Source organism: Kryptolebias marmoratus, linkage group LG14 (assembly GCF_001649575.2).
Source record: "Kryptolebias marmoratus isolate JLee-2015 linkage group LG14, ASM164957v2, whole genome shotgun sequence".
In the NCBI taxonomy this organism is placed as follows: domain Eukaryota; kingdom Metazoa; phylum Chordata; class Actinopteri; order Cyprinodontiformes; family Rivulidae; genus Kryptolebias; species Kryptolebias marmoratus.
Window position 1 is genome coordinate 4,910,100 of NC_051443.1, and position 16,103 is coordinate 4,926,202.

A 16,103-nucleotide genomic window follows, 5' to 3' on the forward strand; every position below is an offset into this window, starting at 1 on the left:
CCTCATAAATGCCATCTGCCAATTAGTTTCCAACAGTTGCAGCCCAGTAAAATACTACCTTAAAAAAGACTTGATAAATCCGGTCATAAAGACTACGAATGGTCACAGGATTATTGTGGAAGAAAAAAAGGCTACCTTTAACTACCACAAATGGTTGTAAGGACTTAAGTAGCCCCTCATTGTCAGAAATCACGGATCACTGACAGTTACACTGCTTTCCTTGATGACAAGTTGCATTAATAGAACAAAAATCAAACATTTTGGAACCCGTTTCATTTACTTTAGTGACTACATATCTTATATATCAAACAAATTTAAGTAACACTGTGTAGAAATTTAGAGAGTTAGTGAATCATTGTCACTGTCTCTGTGTTTTCATCAGTTTAGTTATTAAATATGAAACATTAGCAAATTTCCTGCATGTTAGTATGATGAGCATTTAGTTAAAATGTAAGCTCAGCAATTCACAAAAACAACTACCCGAATGAATGCAAGTACAGCACATTATTTTGCCAAATAGTGAGCCTGCTTCAGTGTATGGAACAGTGTTTTATAGCTGTTTTAGAAATGCTTAAATATGTTTTTTTAATTGGTTGCAAACTCACGAATAACCTATTTATAAATGATTATTAAATCTCTAAAAAGGAAAAACTTACTGTGAAGTCATTTTGATTCATTTGATTTATCATTTCATCTTCTGCATTAATAAAAGGGCTCTGGCATGCTATAAACATCACAAATGTAACATCTTGTTGTTTTCATGTAATTTGTCTGTAATTTTAAAGATAATCTCATAATGGCATAATCTCACCAAATTATTGTTTTTTAAAAAATTCTAATCAGGTGCCAGACTTTGCTTAGATTTGCGTACTTTAAAATGTAGACATGAGACCAAATATAAGGTTGTATTTTAAAAAATAGCTAATTAATGTGGTTTTTATTATACGTCCTAAATCTGCATAAAAATAACATCACTCATTGATCCAATTGGCTCAGTAGTAAAATGTAAATCCTCAAACACAGGGGACCAGAAAAAATGCCTTGTTGACCTAAATAAAATATGTATGAAGTAACGAATCGGGACTGAAAGTGACACGTACAGCATACAGTCTTCAATAATTCACTGCCTCTCACCTTATTCATCACAACACTTGATGTGTTACGTGTGCTTTTCCTACATGTGTGCTGTGTGTGTCCCACACACATTGAAATTCAGCCACTCCTTTGTGTTGTGTGTCTATCACAAACACACATGTAAACACACATGCAGACTCAGACACACACGAGTGATGCTGTTGCCAAAGTGTGGAGGATTTGACATCAGACTTCCTGTTGCAGATGCTGCTGCTAATGCTAACACAGCTCAGAGCAAAAAGACAGCAACAAATATGACACAGACAGATGAAGCCACACGATGCAAAGGAGCTGCTGCTACCCCCCTCCCCCCAGTAGGATAACAGAGGAAAATACTCACTCCAACGTCAGCCCTGGAATTCTCAGTCTTTCCCGCTGGGCTTTCATGGCTGAACTATGCTTTTTTGCTCTATTGTGGTCATGATATGCATTCACTCTGCCTGCATGCTGCCCCCCTCTCCTGCACCGACAAAGAGCCAAACCCAGCCACCAGAGTGTGATGAGTCGGACTGGTTTTCTGTTCCCCTACAAGAAGGGAGAGGTTGAAGAAGGGTGGGGGGTGGGGGGTGGGGGGGCTACGGTCCTTGTTTTGGTCTCTCCATGTTCCACCTTGAAGCTGTCAAATGAGATCCTCATATGCTAGCAGCGGGCATGGAGGCAGGACAATACCTCTTCTCCCCTCCCCTAGTACACGCCCCCCCCAACCGCTTCTTCAAAAGCATGAAGCAGAAATTCATGCAATAAACTAAGCCTCGTCTATGTGCAGTCACCTTGACAGCTGTGAACACAACGCACGCAGTGTACAAAACAATGTGACCACAAGCACAGGGATGATGTCATGTTCAAGAAGGAAACATACTGCACCACAAACTACATCCGTCAGCGTGCAGGAAGGCTCAGAAACAAACAGAATAAATAAAAAAAGGAGCCAAAACATGAAAGTTTAAGGTCATTTTGGTCACAGTTCAGTTTGTTATGATTATTAGACAAAAGCAAAAGGAGACAACTCCTGCTAAATTTGTTTATCTCTTCTGAAAATACTTTTGAAGTATTGACTTCTTAAGTTTGTCTTCTAGAATTACATTTATGCATGTTGCCATTCTTTCTAAGCCTCAACAAAAGGCTCATACTTTACTGAAATAAGTTCAAACTTCTGTTGAGCATTTATAACACTTATTTATTTTAAATACAGAAACTACCAACAAAAAGATCCTTTTCTACCTGTTCTATAGAGAACAACGTAGGTTATGGTAGTGCTCCAGCCTGCACTAATAGATTCTTTCACAAAACAATTAAAGCCGGGACTTGGATACTTTCTGGCCACCTCTTGGAAACTCGGAGACATTGTGAATAAACCAAGGCGGCAAGGGTGATCAAAGCCAAGACAGTCCTGTTGTGCTTTTGTGCCACAAAGCAAGGTATTAACAGAGACAAAATGGTCAACATGTGAAAAGGTAAGATGGGTTTGCAGCTCAATAATGTGATGAAGTAACGGCATATGGTACATGAAACTATATGATTGTGGGATTAATAGGCCTGTCGTGATAAACATTAAATCAATTAATCGCACAATAAAAAAAATTAGGTTGATAAGTTTTATTTATCTGCGTTATCGTTCTTTTGCGTCTCTCTCTTTCTACTGAAGACGCTAGATGACAAAAGGCTCAGCTTCGGTGCTCTTCACTGACCCCCTCCCTTTCTCTTAGCATAAGGGGGCATGGCCTATCGTGTCAGGTAGCCAGCCGAGGAGCCTTGGCTTGTATCTCTTTAGCATTAGCCTCTGCTAGGAGTTAGCAAGCTAAAGAAACGCTGTTTGATATTAGGAGAAAAAATTAAATGGAATTGGTTTCAAGCTCGAAGTAACAGCAGTAGTGTGGGAGCACTTCGAATTCAAACCAAACGACAGAGGCGACCCGCTGAACCTTTGGGAGCCGGTATGTTACATTGTGCTTTTGTCAATGTGTGCTTTTGTTAGTTTGCATTTTTTGTTTATAAAACTGGCAGTTTTGTCCATCTTCTCTATATAAAATTAATGATTATTACTTTTTGAAGGGCAGTTTAGCTTACAGATGTAATAATCCATACTGTTTTGGTTGAATGTAGGTTTTTTTCCGGTTTATTTATTTATTAATTTTTTCTTTTTAGGTTTTATTCAACTGCATTTTTTTTTCTCACGGAGACTGAGAGTCCATTTTCTTTTTGTTTTCGGTTGTTTTGTTAATTTTGTGTTCCAGTTCCAGTGTTAAGTGTTCTTTTGAAAGTAAAGTTTATTAATCTTTGAGAGAATGTACTTTTATGCACTACTATGTTATTATCATTACGTTAGTTTGAACATCCTCCAAATGATATTATCATTTATCACAATAATTTCGGAGACAATTAATCGTCCAGCAAAATTTGTTATCGTGACAGGCCTAGGGATAAAAGAATAAAAAAACAAATTTATTGCTGAGAGAAGATTGATGACACATTGTGACTTTGCAGCATTTCCCCTGGCATTAACCAAAGGGGTGCCCACCCATAAAGGTCATGGCATGTAATATATTAATAACTGTCTGCACATGTTTGTACATTACCAATTCAATGCAGCCTGGGGAGATGACAAAGCTGATACATCATCACCCATCCCAACACCATGCTCTTGATTTTTTGAGCCTGGACAGTAGGGTTGGGTGTTCCATCAGAAATCGTCACTCCAATTGCTGATGATTGAAGATGCACTATATTGCCAAACGTATTCACTCACCCATCCAAATCACCAAATTCAGGTGTTCCAATTACGTATATGGCCACACGTATATAAAAACAAGGACCTAAGCATGCAGACTGCTTCTACAAACAGAATGCACCATCAAGAGCTCAGTAAACTTCAGTATGGTACCGTGATAGGATGCCACCTGTGCAAAAAGTCACAAAATTTCCTCACTACTAAACAGTCAACTGTTAGTGGAAATATAACAAAGTGGAAGCAATTGAAAACAACAGCAACTTAGACACAAAGCGGTAGGCCATCTAAAAATCACAGAGCAAGATCAACAGATGCTGAGGTACATAGTGCACAGAGGTTGCCAATGCTCTGCAGAGTCAACAGCTACAGACCTCCAAACTTCATATGGGCTTCAGATTAGCTCAAGAACAGTGTGCAGGGAGCTTCATGGAATGAGTTTCGATGACTGAGCAGCTGCATCCAAGCCTTACATCCAGGGGTGGAAATTAGCACCCGCCACTGGCCAAATGCGGGTAAATATTTGAAGTGGCGGGTTGGCAATTTGAACAGAAAAGAAATTTGTCCTCTTGACATATAGAGGAATAAACACAGGTAAGGAGTTGTTGGTAAATTATTTTTGTCCTGTGGTTTAGAGGGGGAACTAATAATTTCAGACGGCTGAAATATTTGGTTCCCCCCTGGTAACTTTTGCAAATAAAGAACAAATGTCTCCAAATTCACAGGACTTGTTGTCCATGATGAGAGGAATAAACACAGTTAAGAATATCCTACCTGTTAAATATAAGCGGGTAGAACAAATAGATCTATTCATTAAAAGCAGCAAGTGTCTGAAAAACATTACAACTTACATACAAAAACTTACAAAAGCACAAAAAAAATACTTCAAAAACACTTCACAAAAAATAAATTTCACTTATCTGAATTTTTTATGTACAGATATGCATCTTTTAATAGTTTAAAATAAAAAAAAATAAAATAGGAAAAATCTAGTTATTTCCATGCAGTGTCCAGAAAGAGATGCTGTTCAGCTTGTAGGGCACCACAACTGCTTCCACCCACCTCCATCATCATCATCATATGAAATTACTTTTTGTCACAACAAAAAATAGTTGCTGGTAAAATATTTGAGTGGCTGGTAAAAAAATTTGTTCACCAGCCACTATGGCTGGTGAACAAAATTTTTAATTTCCACCCCTGCTTACATCACCAAGTGCAAAGCGTCAGATGCAATGGTATAAAGCACACCACCACTGGATTCTAGAGCAGTGGAGACGTGTTCTCTGGAGTGACAAATCACACTTTCGTACCTCGCAATCTGAGGGGAAAGTCTGAGTTTGGCGGTTGTGAGGAGAAAGGTACTTGTTTAAATGCACTGTGTCAAGTGCAAAGTTTCGTAGAGGGGGATTATGGTGTGGGGTTATCAGAAGTTGGGCATGGCTTCTTAAGTTCCAGTGAAAGGAACTCTTAATGCTTCAACATACCAATACATTTTGAATAATTTCATACTCCCAACCTTGTAGGAAGAGTTTGTGGATAACTCCTTCCAGTTCCAACATGACTCCACACCAGTGCACAAAACAAGGTCCATAAAGACAGAAGAGTAAGTTTGGTGTGGAAGAACTTGACTGGCCTCCAAAGTCCTGATATCAACCCAATAAAACACATTTGTGATAAATTAGAGCAGAGACTGTTAGCCAGGCCTTGTCCAACATCAGTGTGTGTTTGACCTCACAAATGTGCTTTTGTCAAAAATTCCCATAAACACACTCCTAAGCCTTGTGGAAAGCCATCCCAGAAGAGTTGAAGCTGTTATGGCTGAAAAGGGTGGGCCTTTTGATTGCTATGGATTAAGAATGGGAAGTCACTCAAGTTCATATGCATGTGAAAGGAGGCGAGCAAATACTTTTGATTAGTGGAGAAGTGTGTCTTCTCTACCCTTTCCCCCCCGCCCCCGCTCTCGGTGAAGGCAGACGCATTTTTCTTTTCTCTTTTTTTGGGATGTCAGTCATGGATGTTGGAAATTCAAATTGGAAATTAAAAATGTATACATAATTGGATACCTAACAGGATTTCTGCTTTTTGGGCTTGGCGGTTTCCTGTCGTTTTGTGAAATTCAGAAGTCACGGGCAGCTGTTTGGCCAAGGTTGCTGCTTTGTGCAAAGGAATGTGCCAATCAGAAATCACTCAGACTTTAGAACTCGCTGGCCAAATGGAATCAACCTTGGAGAAATTTCTGACCTGGCCTGCTGGAAGTGACCACTTTTATGTGGCCGTTTGGACTCGCCATTGAGATGTACTATTTAGACATTTAAGGCTGTCATGAAATTTGCCATCTGCCTGACCTAATAACAATTCTGATATCTGAATCTGGCTTCACCGAGTCAGCCTTGGAAGGCTGGCTATCTCAAATTCTCCTGGATGTTATGTAGACTTGATGCTCTCAGCCCATCAGCCCCCAGATATTGTTATGTGTGTTTTGACTCTGTATTTTTTGTTGTAAAGCACTTCGTATTAACTTGTTGCTGAAAAGTGCTATATAAATAAATTTGTCTTGACATGCCCAAATGCACATAAATAAAACTGGTATCAGCTGCAAATGCAAATTGTTATTATCAATAAACAAAACATAAACGTAAAATCTTTATTTCCTCATTTGGTGTAAATATAATAGAGTTCCCTTTGATTTGTGAATTCAGCTTTAGTTGTTGAGATTTCATAATAACAAGGGTGAATAGATTAAATAATATAATGATTGTGTTCCTAGATGGTATAATCAATCTGTTTGGTCAGACTGACTTGGTAACCCTGCTTTAAGGACAGCGTAATATGTGGTAAGTTGAAGAAAGGTTATCACCAGTCTTTATCCTCATTTATCCACCAATTGCTACATGTGCAGACCAGAAGCTGAGGAAAGCAAGAAAAAGAAAAGCCGTATAGAAACGTCAGTACACTTAGACTGAACTTACACTCAATAATGCTGTCTAATATACAACAACAAGTTCAACACTCACTGTTTACATTAATGAGAAAAGTAGATTTGTTGAGCAACAATGAAAAAAACAGCAAATGAAAGCAAAATTTCTTGAAGCCTTTGTAATAGCCCTCCACCTCACATGCTAAAGTTTTCAACAAAAATCTAGCACAAACAAGCTGCGTTCACACTGCAGGTCTTAATGCTCAATTCCATTTTTTCCCCCGTGATTGTTTATATTTTAAATTAAAGCTGAACTGAAAAGTGTTTTGAAGCCAACATCAGTTGAAACAAAATCATAAAATTTGCTTATTGTAAAATAAAAAATAAAAAAATTATACTATTTTTTATACCGAACATTGAAAAAACCACTCGGGTGTTTTCGGCTTTTCCTATGATCCCTCCAATGTGTGACGTCCACAGAGTTGCTGAGGTAGCATTCAGCAATTCATCAGTGAGTGGATGAATAGCAGTACAATATCGTTTGGTGCATTTTAAATAATAGTTCAAACCAGCCAGAAAATACCACTGGAGTTTCATTTTTTTGGGCTTCCCAAAAGATAAAAACCTTTCAGATTTGGATCCATAAGCTCTGATGTGGGAATTACTATCAGAAATCTGGTTCAAACCACTACAAAAAGAAGCCACTGCAAGCTCAGACCGTTGTTAATGCTGTGGACTGGCTTCACGTTAAAAAAACAAAAAACATGACCTTTTGTCAAGTGAAATTTATTTATATAGCACTTTTCAGCAAGGCGATCCAAAGTGCTTTACAACATAGAAACAACAACAGAACAATCAGGTACAAAATCAAATACAGATAAAATCATCAATGTCAATCACTCATTATCAGTCTGCACATCAGTTACAATGAAGACAAAAACTTAATTAAAATAGAAGCATTTGTTTAAAACAAGTGACTTGAATGTGTATATTACATGTATTTATGTGTGTTTGTAAATTTATGGGGTGCAATGTCAACTTAAGCAACAGAGGACTCAGGGCACAACCATGATGACTCACTGAAATGACATGAATTAGTTTATATGAATGTTGATTTTTCATGCTGCACAAACACATTCAGAACACAAGATTTAAGAATAGATTTTACCTTTTTATCAAATACCAGCGAGGTGTTGTAGTTTTGTAGCTGGACCAGTTCTAGTGTGGTCCGGATTTAAAAAAAAATCCCCCTTTATTGAGGTTTCACAAATCAGATGGTTTCACAAATCACATACTTTGTGTTAAATGTTCTGCAATCAGTGCAGAATAATTTGGTCCAGGTTTGAAGTGTCTAGGTGTTGTAGTTTTTTAACGAGAGTACATTAAAGATGCTGAAGGTAGTGAAAAATTAGGTGGAATCACCATTTAGCCATTTTCCGAATCGGAAGCTGCAATCGGAAACTAACTTCAGCTTAGTGGAATTGAAGGAGAATATTTTTAGCAGGTTACCTCGTTTGTGTTTCACCGTAAGTGGTGCTCTTCTTCTTCTTCTTCTACTATACTGTAGGAAAAAAATACTTATTTTCCACCCTTATTTGCAAATAAATTCTTTAAAATTCAGACAATGTGATTTTCTAATTTTTTTTCCCTCATTTTGTCTCTCATAGTTGAGGTCTACCTATGATGTCAATTACAGGTCTTTCTCATCTTCTCATCTTTTTAAGTGGGAGAACTTGCACAATTGGTGACTGACTAAATACTTTTTTCCCCACTGTATATGTTTGCCCACCTTTCATGGCAGCTGGCATTATTAATACAATTTCAGGGATTTAAAAAATAACCTGCATCCTGCTGAAAAGTACTGCAGTGATGGCAACAAGTTATTTAATACTAACCACACAGCCTGTATGTTTTATTTAAAAGGCTTTGCTAATAAGCACAAAAACTGGACTGTGAGCAAGGTAAAAAGGTCACATGGTCTGGCTGGTCCAGATTTACCCTGTCAAACAATGATGTGTGGCTTAGGGTAAGAGGAGGAGGAGGAGAGAAAGTGATGGAGCCCATAGGATAAGACTGAGGGGGAGGTTTTATGATCTGTTGGTCAGGTCTATGTTCAGCAATGTGTCCAAAAAATAAGGTTAGCCAACACAAATATATGTAGATGAATATCCTAAGTGAGCAGGAATTTTATCTGTGATAACACTAAGATCTTCTAAGATGAAAAAGAAAATTTCATCTGTACCAAACTGAAAAATTGGTTCAGGAAACATGAGACATAGCTTTTACACTCTGTAATGGACACAGATGATTGTGTGCATCACACAAAGTGTAACTTTTTGATTGGCAAAAAGTAAAAATGTTTTCCCGTTTATTTTACTTTATTTTTTTTAAATCCAAAACACAAAAACTCTTGAGTTTCATTTAGGTTGTAGTTTATTTTTGTACATACATCGCACTGAGTACTAAAAAAAACCTAACAACTAATTAATGAAATATATTTTTGTTCCGGATAACTGGTCCATCAAAAGTAATAGGTTTAAAGAAAGACTAGAAGATTATCTTAAAAACATTTATCAGGATCTTATTCAGTAATGCACTTGAAATCTAAATCTACTACTAAAAACCAAGAACAACTTCATGTGCAGTGAGAGCTGATAAAGCACAGCTGAAAGCATCTGTTAAACTGAATGCAACACAATCTACAGTCAACAGATCATCTTTAATATCCTATTGCATGGAAAAACAGTTGGTGGGGTTTAAACCAGCTTCTTTGAGCTCTGAGTGCAACCAGCGGCTCTTTTGTGCTGATGTTGGGAAATGGGATCTTACATAACAGCTAACAAATCCAACAAGTACATTTTGAGCTGTTTATTTTCAGTTATTTAGCTGAACCCAGCAAAACAATTGCAGCTATTAAGGTCAGTCTATAAATAGTAATCCCTCTACTAGAAAAAAAAAAAAACCTGTGTTGAAAACAACTCCAAACAGAAAGAGGAGCAGTCTCCCACTCATGTGACAATGGAAATAAAAAAAATAAAAAAAATTCTGGTGATTAAAAAGAAAGTGGCTAACTACACATTAGAAGTCATGGTGGAATCACTATGTATGTTAATGACATGAAAATTTCAATAGATGGCCCTCCTGTCACAGGAAACCTCAGTGTTCAGTGTGAGAAAACATATTTAAAGATGCATGCTTCTGCTGACACACTGCTGTGATTAAAGCAATAGCAGATGTAGAGTTTGATGCTCTTTGTTTAGATTTATTGGCCACATCTGTGTTTCGACTTCATGTTTAACAGATTTGAACAATGAATCACACAGAAGACAAAATATAAAATTGTTTATCTGATGCTCACCTGAAACTCTGTTAGCTTTTAAACAGACACTGATGAGTTTGAAGCAGCCATGTAAACTTTGTCATACCAATGAAATTTTCTAACTGCATTACTATGGTTACCAAGGTCACCAGAGGCTCCAGCCTAGGATCTAGGTCTAGGATTCTTTGAAGGAATGCATCTCACACATTGCCTTTAATAAGGTTTTAAACCAACATCTTATTTTGAGAAGTGACAGACAGACAACCTTTTGGTCAAGCGTCATGCACAATCCCAAATGATACAGAGATATCTTCGTTATATATATATATATATATATATATATATATATAGACACCTTGATTCATTTCTATTTCAGCCATTCTGTTGTAGATTAGCTGCTGTGTTTGGGATTATAGTTCTGTTGCATCATGACCCAGTTTGGTCCAAACTTCAGCTATCAGACAGGTGGCCTCACATTTGACTCTTGGATCCCCTTGGTCTATAGAGGAGATTGTGGTCAACTTAAAGACTACAAGGTGCTCAAACCATCAGCCCTCCACCCTCATGAGGTTTTTGTGCTGATACGCTGTGTTTGGCTGTCTCCAAACATGGTGCTGTGCATTATGAGTAAACCCCTCTACTTTGATCTCATCTGTCCAAAGGACATTGTTCTAGAAGTCTTTGTGGTTTATTCAGATTTGCAGCCGTTTTAAATGTTTTTTACTTGTAAATAATCTTCCTCTCTGTAGAATGATGGACCCTCAATGGTTTTGAAATCCCTTTGATGGGTAGCCTCAGTTATTTGTTTAAGGTGATCGCTGGGGTCTTACTGCCTTAACATTGTGTTAACACACATCTGAATGCTCCAGGGCAGGAAACTGACAAAACTCCTGCATTTTAGAGGTGGTCATACTGATGATCAGTTCATCAATACATTTGATCAGCAGCACCAGGCTGATACTGTATCCATCCATCCACCTTCTACTACTTTTACATGTTTGAGTCACAAAGGTAACAGGTCCAGGAAATAAAACCCCCAAATCTCCTGCTTTTCTTTACATGTTCTGCTGTATAAGATTCATTGAAAAACTGGAGATGCAGTGTTGAATGTTAAGTTAGGAGTTTATTTCATAGTAGAAAACTAAGTAATACTGTGTGGTCAAAGGAAAAGACTTGAAAACCAACCTCAGTGTTCTGGTTCAACAGAGACTTAACCTGAGTTTGCTTAAGTCAAATTTTATTTAGCCAAGTGTTTTAATTTCATGTGTTTTTTGTTTTTTTACATTCATAGAAGTAAATAAACTGACAGTAAGGAATGAAGCTCTAATGGCTCAACCATCATACACTGTGAGTGAAAGGTTTTTTTCAAATACTTCCACATAGCAGACACATTCTAGTGTAGTTTCTCAGTCATCAACTCTTTAGGACAGTCCAATTCTAGTGAAACCCATCAAAAACAGGGTATTGTAAGCCGACTGCATTCAGTGACTGACATAAAATAAAGGTATAGGCCTATTCCCTTATTATTAAAGTGTTAGACTAAGCTCATCATGTGTTGTAGTCTTTTTGTTCAAACCTTGAAAATAACATTATGCACATTTTCGTGTATTGTTGTGAGATGCCACACTCTGAGAATGTGTTAAGAATGATTTAGCTACTACCACATCAAATTTTATCTCAATATCTGTAAACCTGACTGAGTTCTAGGCAGTTTTGTGTTTGGTAAGGTTGCTTAGCTGTGTTTTATTAAAGCTTCATTAAAATCAGTCCAGTGGTTCATGTGACAACAGTCAAACAGGACTGACTCTAATAGTTAAAGAGACAGTTTTAAAAACAGATCTCATGTGATTAGTTAGCACTCAGACTACATGTTGGGGATCAGTCTCAGCTACTACCACACCAAATTGTGGCTCAATATCTGTAAACCTGACTGAGTTCAAGGCATTTTTTGTGATTGCTAAGGTTGCTTGGTTGTGGTGGAAGACAAACACAGACACACAAAAATACAAATAAAAACAATATCACCTTTTTCCATTCCTCTGATTTAAAAAGCGACTCATTTAAGAAAATGCCTTTATGGGACCCCTGTTCAATTTGAACAAATATCCTGAGACATCCTAACTCATAATAAAATTATGCTAAATATATATATATGAAATTTGTATCATACACTAAGCTGTTCCAGAGTTTCTTTCAGCTCCTTCCTTTGAAAATAGCATCCCTAGTCATATAAAGTACATGAATACTTGAAAACACAATTAAGATTTCTGTTGAAGCTCTTTTCCAAACATTTTCTGCAGAACTCTTTTCACCATCAGTACCATGTTGCTCTTTAAGCCCGAACACCATACCCTGTTATTTAAACACTCTGTACTCTCAGCTGACAGTTTTCTGACACTGAGATAAAACTAATTAGGTCCAATAGAACATTTCTGTAATAAATCCTCCCTCCATGAAGTTTATTACCTTCAGTTTTAATTGAAACGCTTTCAGAGAAGGGGTCATTCAACCATGTGGTCATTTTGGAAACTGTAGTTTGTAGGGTTCTTAAATTATATTCTGTGATACAATGATTCCGTTTTATTTATTAAATGTTCCTTGATACAACTAGAGCATGGTAATAGACTTGTCAGTTCATTGCAGCCTCAAAAATGGCTGCACAGTTGAATCAACTTCCCTATAAATTATTATATCATTTACATAAAAAGAAATTACTATTTTTAAGTTGTATTGGTTGTATTTTTTTAAATAAAGTAACAACTGATCTTTGCAACATTGTGTGCCTTCAGTCGCAATCACAGAGACTGAAAATGTGTGCTAAAGTACAAGCAGCTCCATTTAATTGCTCTTTGGATGTCTGTGTGGCATTTACAATACTTACAAACTGCCTCTTCTGGGAAGACTCAGCTCCTTCTGTAAAAATAAACAGAAGCACATAAATGAGTCTTTTTGGGTTCAAGTATATGCTGCAATTTAAATGTGATATATGAATGCTAATAAAACTAAGCAATAAAATTTTACTTTGACAAAGACTTGATTATTAACAGACAGATGATTCTGGAAAAACAAACACTACTCAAACCCCAAATCCTCTCTGATAAGTTCAGTGTTCAGCAAGTGGGCAAGATTAAGGTTTTTTTTTCACTGGGCTGCAACTAGTTGGTGAAGGCCATTCACGAGGGAGTCTCCAGCATGTCTTATGACTTTTGTTGGGTTCTCACTTTCCTTGCTTGAGTCACAGAGACATGCAGTCCTGTTGCTTAAGTTTTGAACATCTTTAAAAAAATTGCGCAACAGATATTTGTTTCAAAACAGCCTCCTGGCTTGTTGGTCGCAAGCTCTCAAAGTTTAGTGACACTGCAACAAAAAAATGTATTTCTTTCAATTTTTTAATGTAATTTTGAGTCACCAACTAGTCTCCAAATCATTGCAGCCCAGCTGGTCTTCAGAATCTGATGATGTAAGATTTTTACACATAACCATCGCTAGGATTTACAGAGAATGGTCCCAAAAATGAGAAAAGACCCAGTGAGTGAAATTTGTATGGAGGAAAATCCCTTGTTGGTGTCAGAGGAGAATAAGCTGAGTGGTTGGAGATGATAGAAAGGAAACAGCAGCTCAAATAACCACTTGTTACAACTAAGCTAGGCAGAATACCATCTCTGAACACACTACAGATGTAGCAGATGGGCTACAGCAGCAGAAGACCACACCAGGTGCCACTCCTGTCAGCTAAGAACAGGAAACTGAGCCTACAGTTCATATTCTCACCAAAATTGAACTATAGGGTTTTATTGGTTGATTAGCTATTTGTGTTAAACAATGGAACAGATGGATCTAATAAAGCAGCTTGTGAGTGTATATTAAACTTCAGAAGCAGATACACAAATGACCTCTTTGGTTGCATCGTACACCTTGTATACATATTCACTTGACTCCATTTTATGCTCAAGTAAGTCATGTTAAACTCTTTCCTACAACTCACATTAGCAGGCAGACTTTCTAATAAATGTAGTGACTAAAAAGAAATAAAAGTAGAAGTTTAGGTTCTGTTGTAAACTTCAATCTTCAGTGATCTTGCTGCAGAAGCAGCTTCACGGACTTAAAAAACATCCAACATTTAGAGAGAGAGAGAGAGAGAGAGAGAGAGAGAGAGAGAGAGAGAGAGAGAGAGAGAGAGAGAGAGAGAGAGAGAGAGAGAGAGATCACACAGCAGGTGTGAAACGGTTTCCAACCCCAGAAATTTTAATGATGCTGCATCTAGATTTCAGTCTGTTTCCTTAAATAATGAAATGGCTGATCTTAATTTTTTTGCACCTTCATAACATTTTTCAAAATTTTTAGCTAAATACACTCTATTTATGACACCAAATGTGAATTATTTATATAGTACATTTTTGCAACACAAGTCAGATAAAGTAAATACACAAGCATGTCAGTTTAACAGCCTGTTAATACAATGTGAACTGAACCTGATGTTGGTATTGAGTTTTGAGAATTTTGTTTAATATTTTGCTGAACTGTATGTGAATACGAGCACATCTGCAGAAGTAAAGTTACAACAAGATCGAGTCTGAAACAGTCCAGACAGCAGGAATGCTTCTCATGTTTGTTACCTCAAAGTATAAAATCAACAATAAATCTATCTGGTATTATACTTGCTGTTATTAAACTACATGTGCAATACAAAAGGCGACATTAGGTCTACAACCTTTTTTCTTTGCATTTACAACGCAGCAGAAACTGCTTATATAGAATAAATAAATAAATATAGGGAAAATAAAATGTGAAAGTATTGCATCCTTGAATTAAAGTGAAGATTTATACAATCTGTTGGTTTCCATAGACACAAAACCTTTTTTTATTATTCCAATTGGCATTTTATTCTACCGAATCTAATTGCATTTTCCCCTAATTGAATTAAATTAGCTGTATGTAACTTGATTTGATTCTGAATCTGTTTTGGACTAAACTGGATTCCATGTAAACTGGCCCTACATAAATAAACTGAACTAGATTATATTCAGGTGTTCAGGATTTTAAAATTACCAGATTTTTTTACGCTTATAGTTTGACATTTAGTGATTTGTGACATCCAATCAAATACTGATTTGCCAAACATATGAAGGTTTTAATATCAACCTCAAAAATTCCCTGATATGTTAAAAAAAACAGTCTTACAAGTAAGTAATGTGAACTTAAACTAAAGTTTTACTAGCACAGACAGAAACAACACTAAGCACACAAAGCATGCTTTTTAGTATTTATTTTTAAATTTGGTCTTGTTTTGACTTTAGTGTCATGTTAATAGCTTTGAAACTTGTAGGTTTGGGGGGGGGAGTGTTTACCTTTGATTATGACCTTGTTCTCTCAAAACCTACAAATGTTTGTTTTTTTAGCTGTGCAGACATAAGTCATTAAAACAGTTTGGAGAACATATTTCTCTAAAAGCTTGTGAATAATGAAAATGTAAAACTAACGATGATCCTGCAGCATCTGTTGATGTGCTGGAGCCACATTAACATCCATACAATTCAAGAACTAAGAGTATCATCAGGGACAAGCAAACCATGTTCCTATCCTCATTCCTCCCTCAAATTTATCATGCTGTTTTTAACCAGCTACAATAGATTCTGGTAAGGACTTCAGGTGTTTTATCCCCCAGCAATTTTGTTTTCTCTTTTACATTTATGAGACAAATGCAAACAACGCAGCCCTTTAAATCACACTGATAACAAATATCTGGATGAGTTTTACAGTGCGATTATAAATCACACTGATACGTGAACACTGCATTGTCTAATAATACCCTGATAAGAGTGAGCTGCTTTGTTTCAAACACTAGACTATAGAGTTGATGTACAGGTGCTGGTCATAAAATTAGAATATCATGAAAAAGTAGATTGATTTCAGTAATTCCATTTAAAAAGTGAAACTTGTATATTATATTCATACATTACATACAAACTCATATTTCAAATGTTTATTTCGTTTAATTTTGATGATTA

General features: G+C 36.7%; 1 protein-coding gene across 10 annotated transcripts in view; it reads right to left on the reverse strand.

Moving 5' to 3' along the window:
• mast4 (microtubule associated serine/threonine kinase family member 4) overlaps positions 1 to 16,103 on the reverse strand; it is a 149,618-nt gene that overhangs the window by 54,112 nt on the left and 79,403 nt on the right. For 9 of the 10 annotated variants that reach the window (XM_017427532.3, XM_017427535.3, XM_017427536.3 and 6 more), the window contains one exon: positions 12,977 to 13,008. In XM_017427532.3, the coding sequence (XP_017283021.1) occupies positions 12,977 to 13,008 (32 nt within the window). Of the gene's footprint in view, positions 1 to 1,474; positions 1,669 to 12,976; positions 13,009 to 16,103 lie in introns of those variants that run through there. The other variant, XM_017427539.3, reaches the window with a different exon arrangement.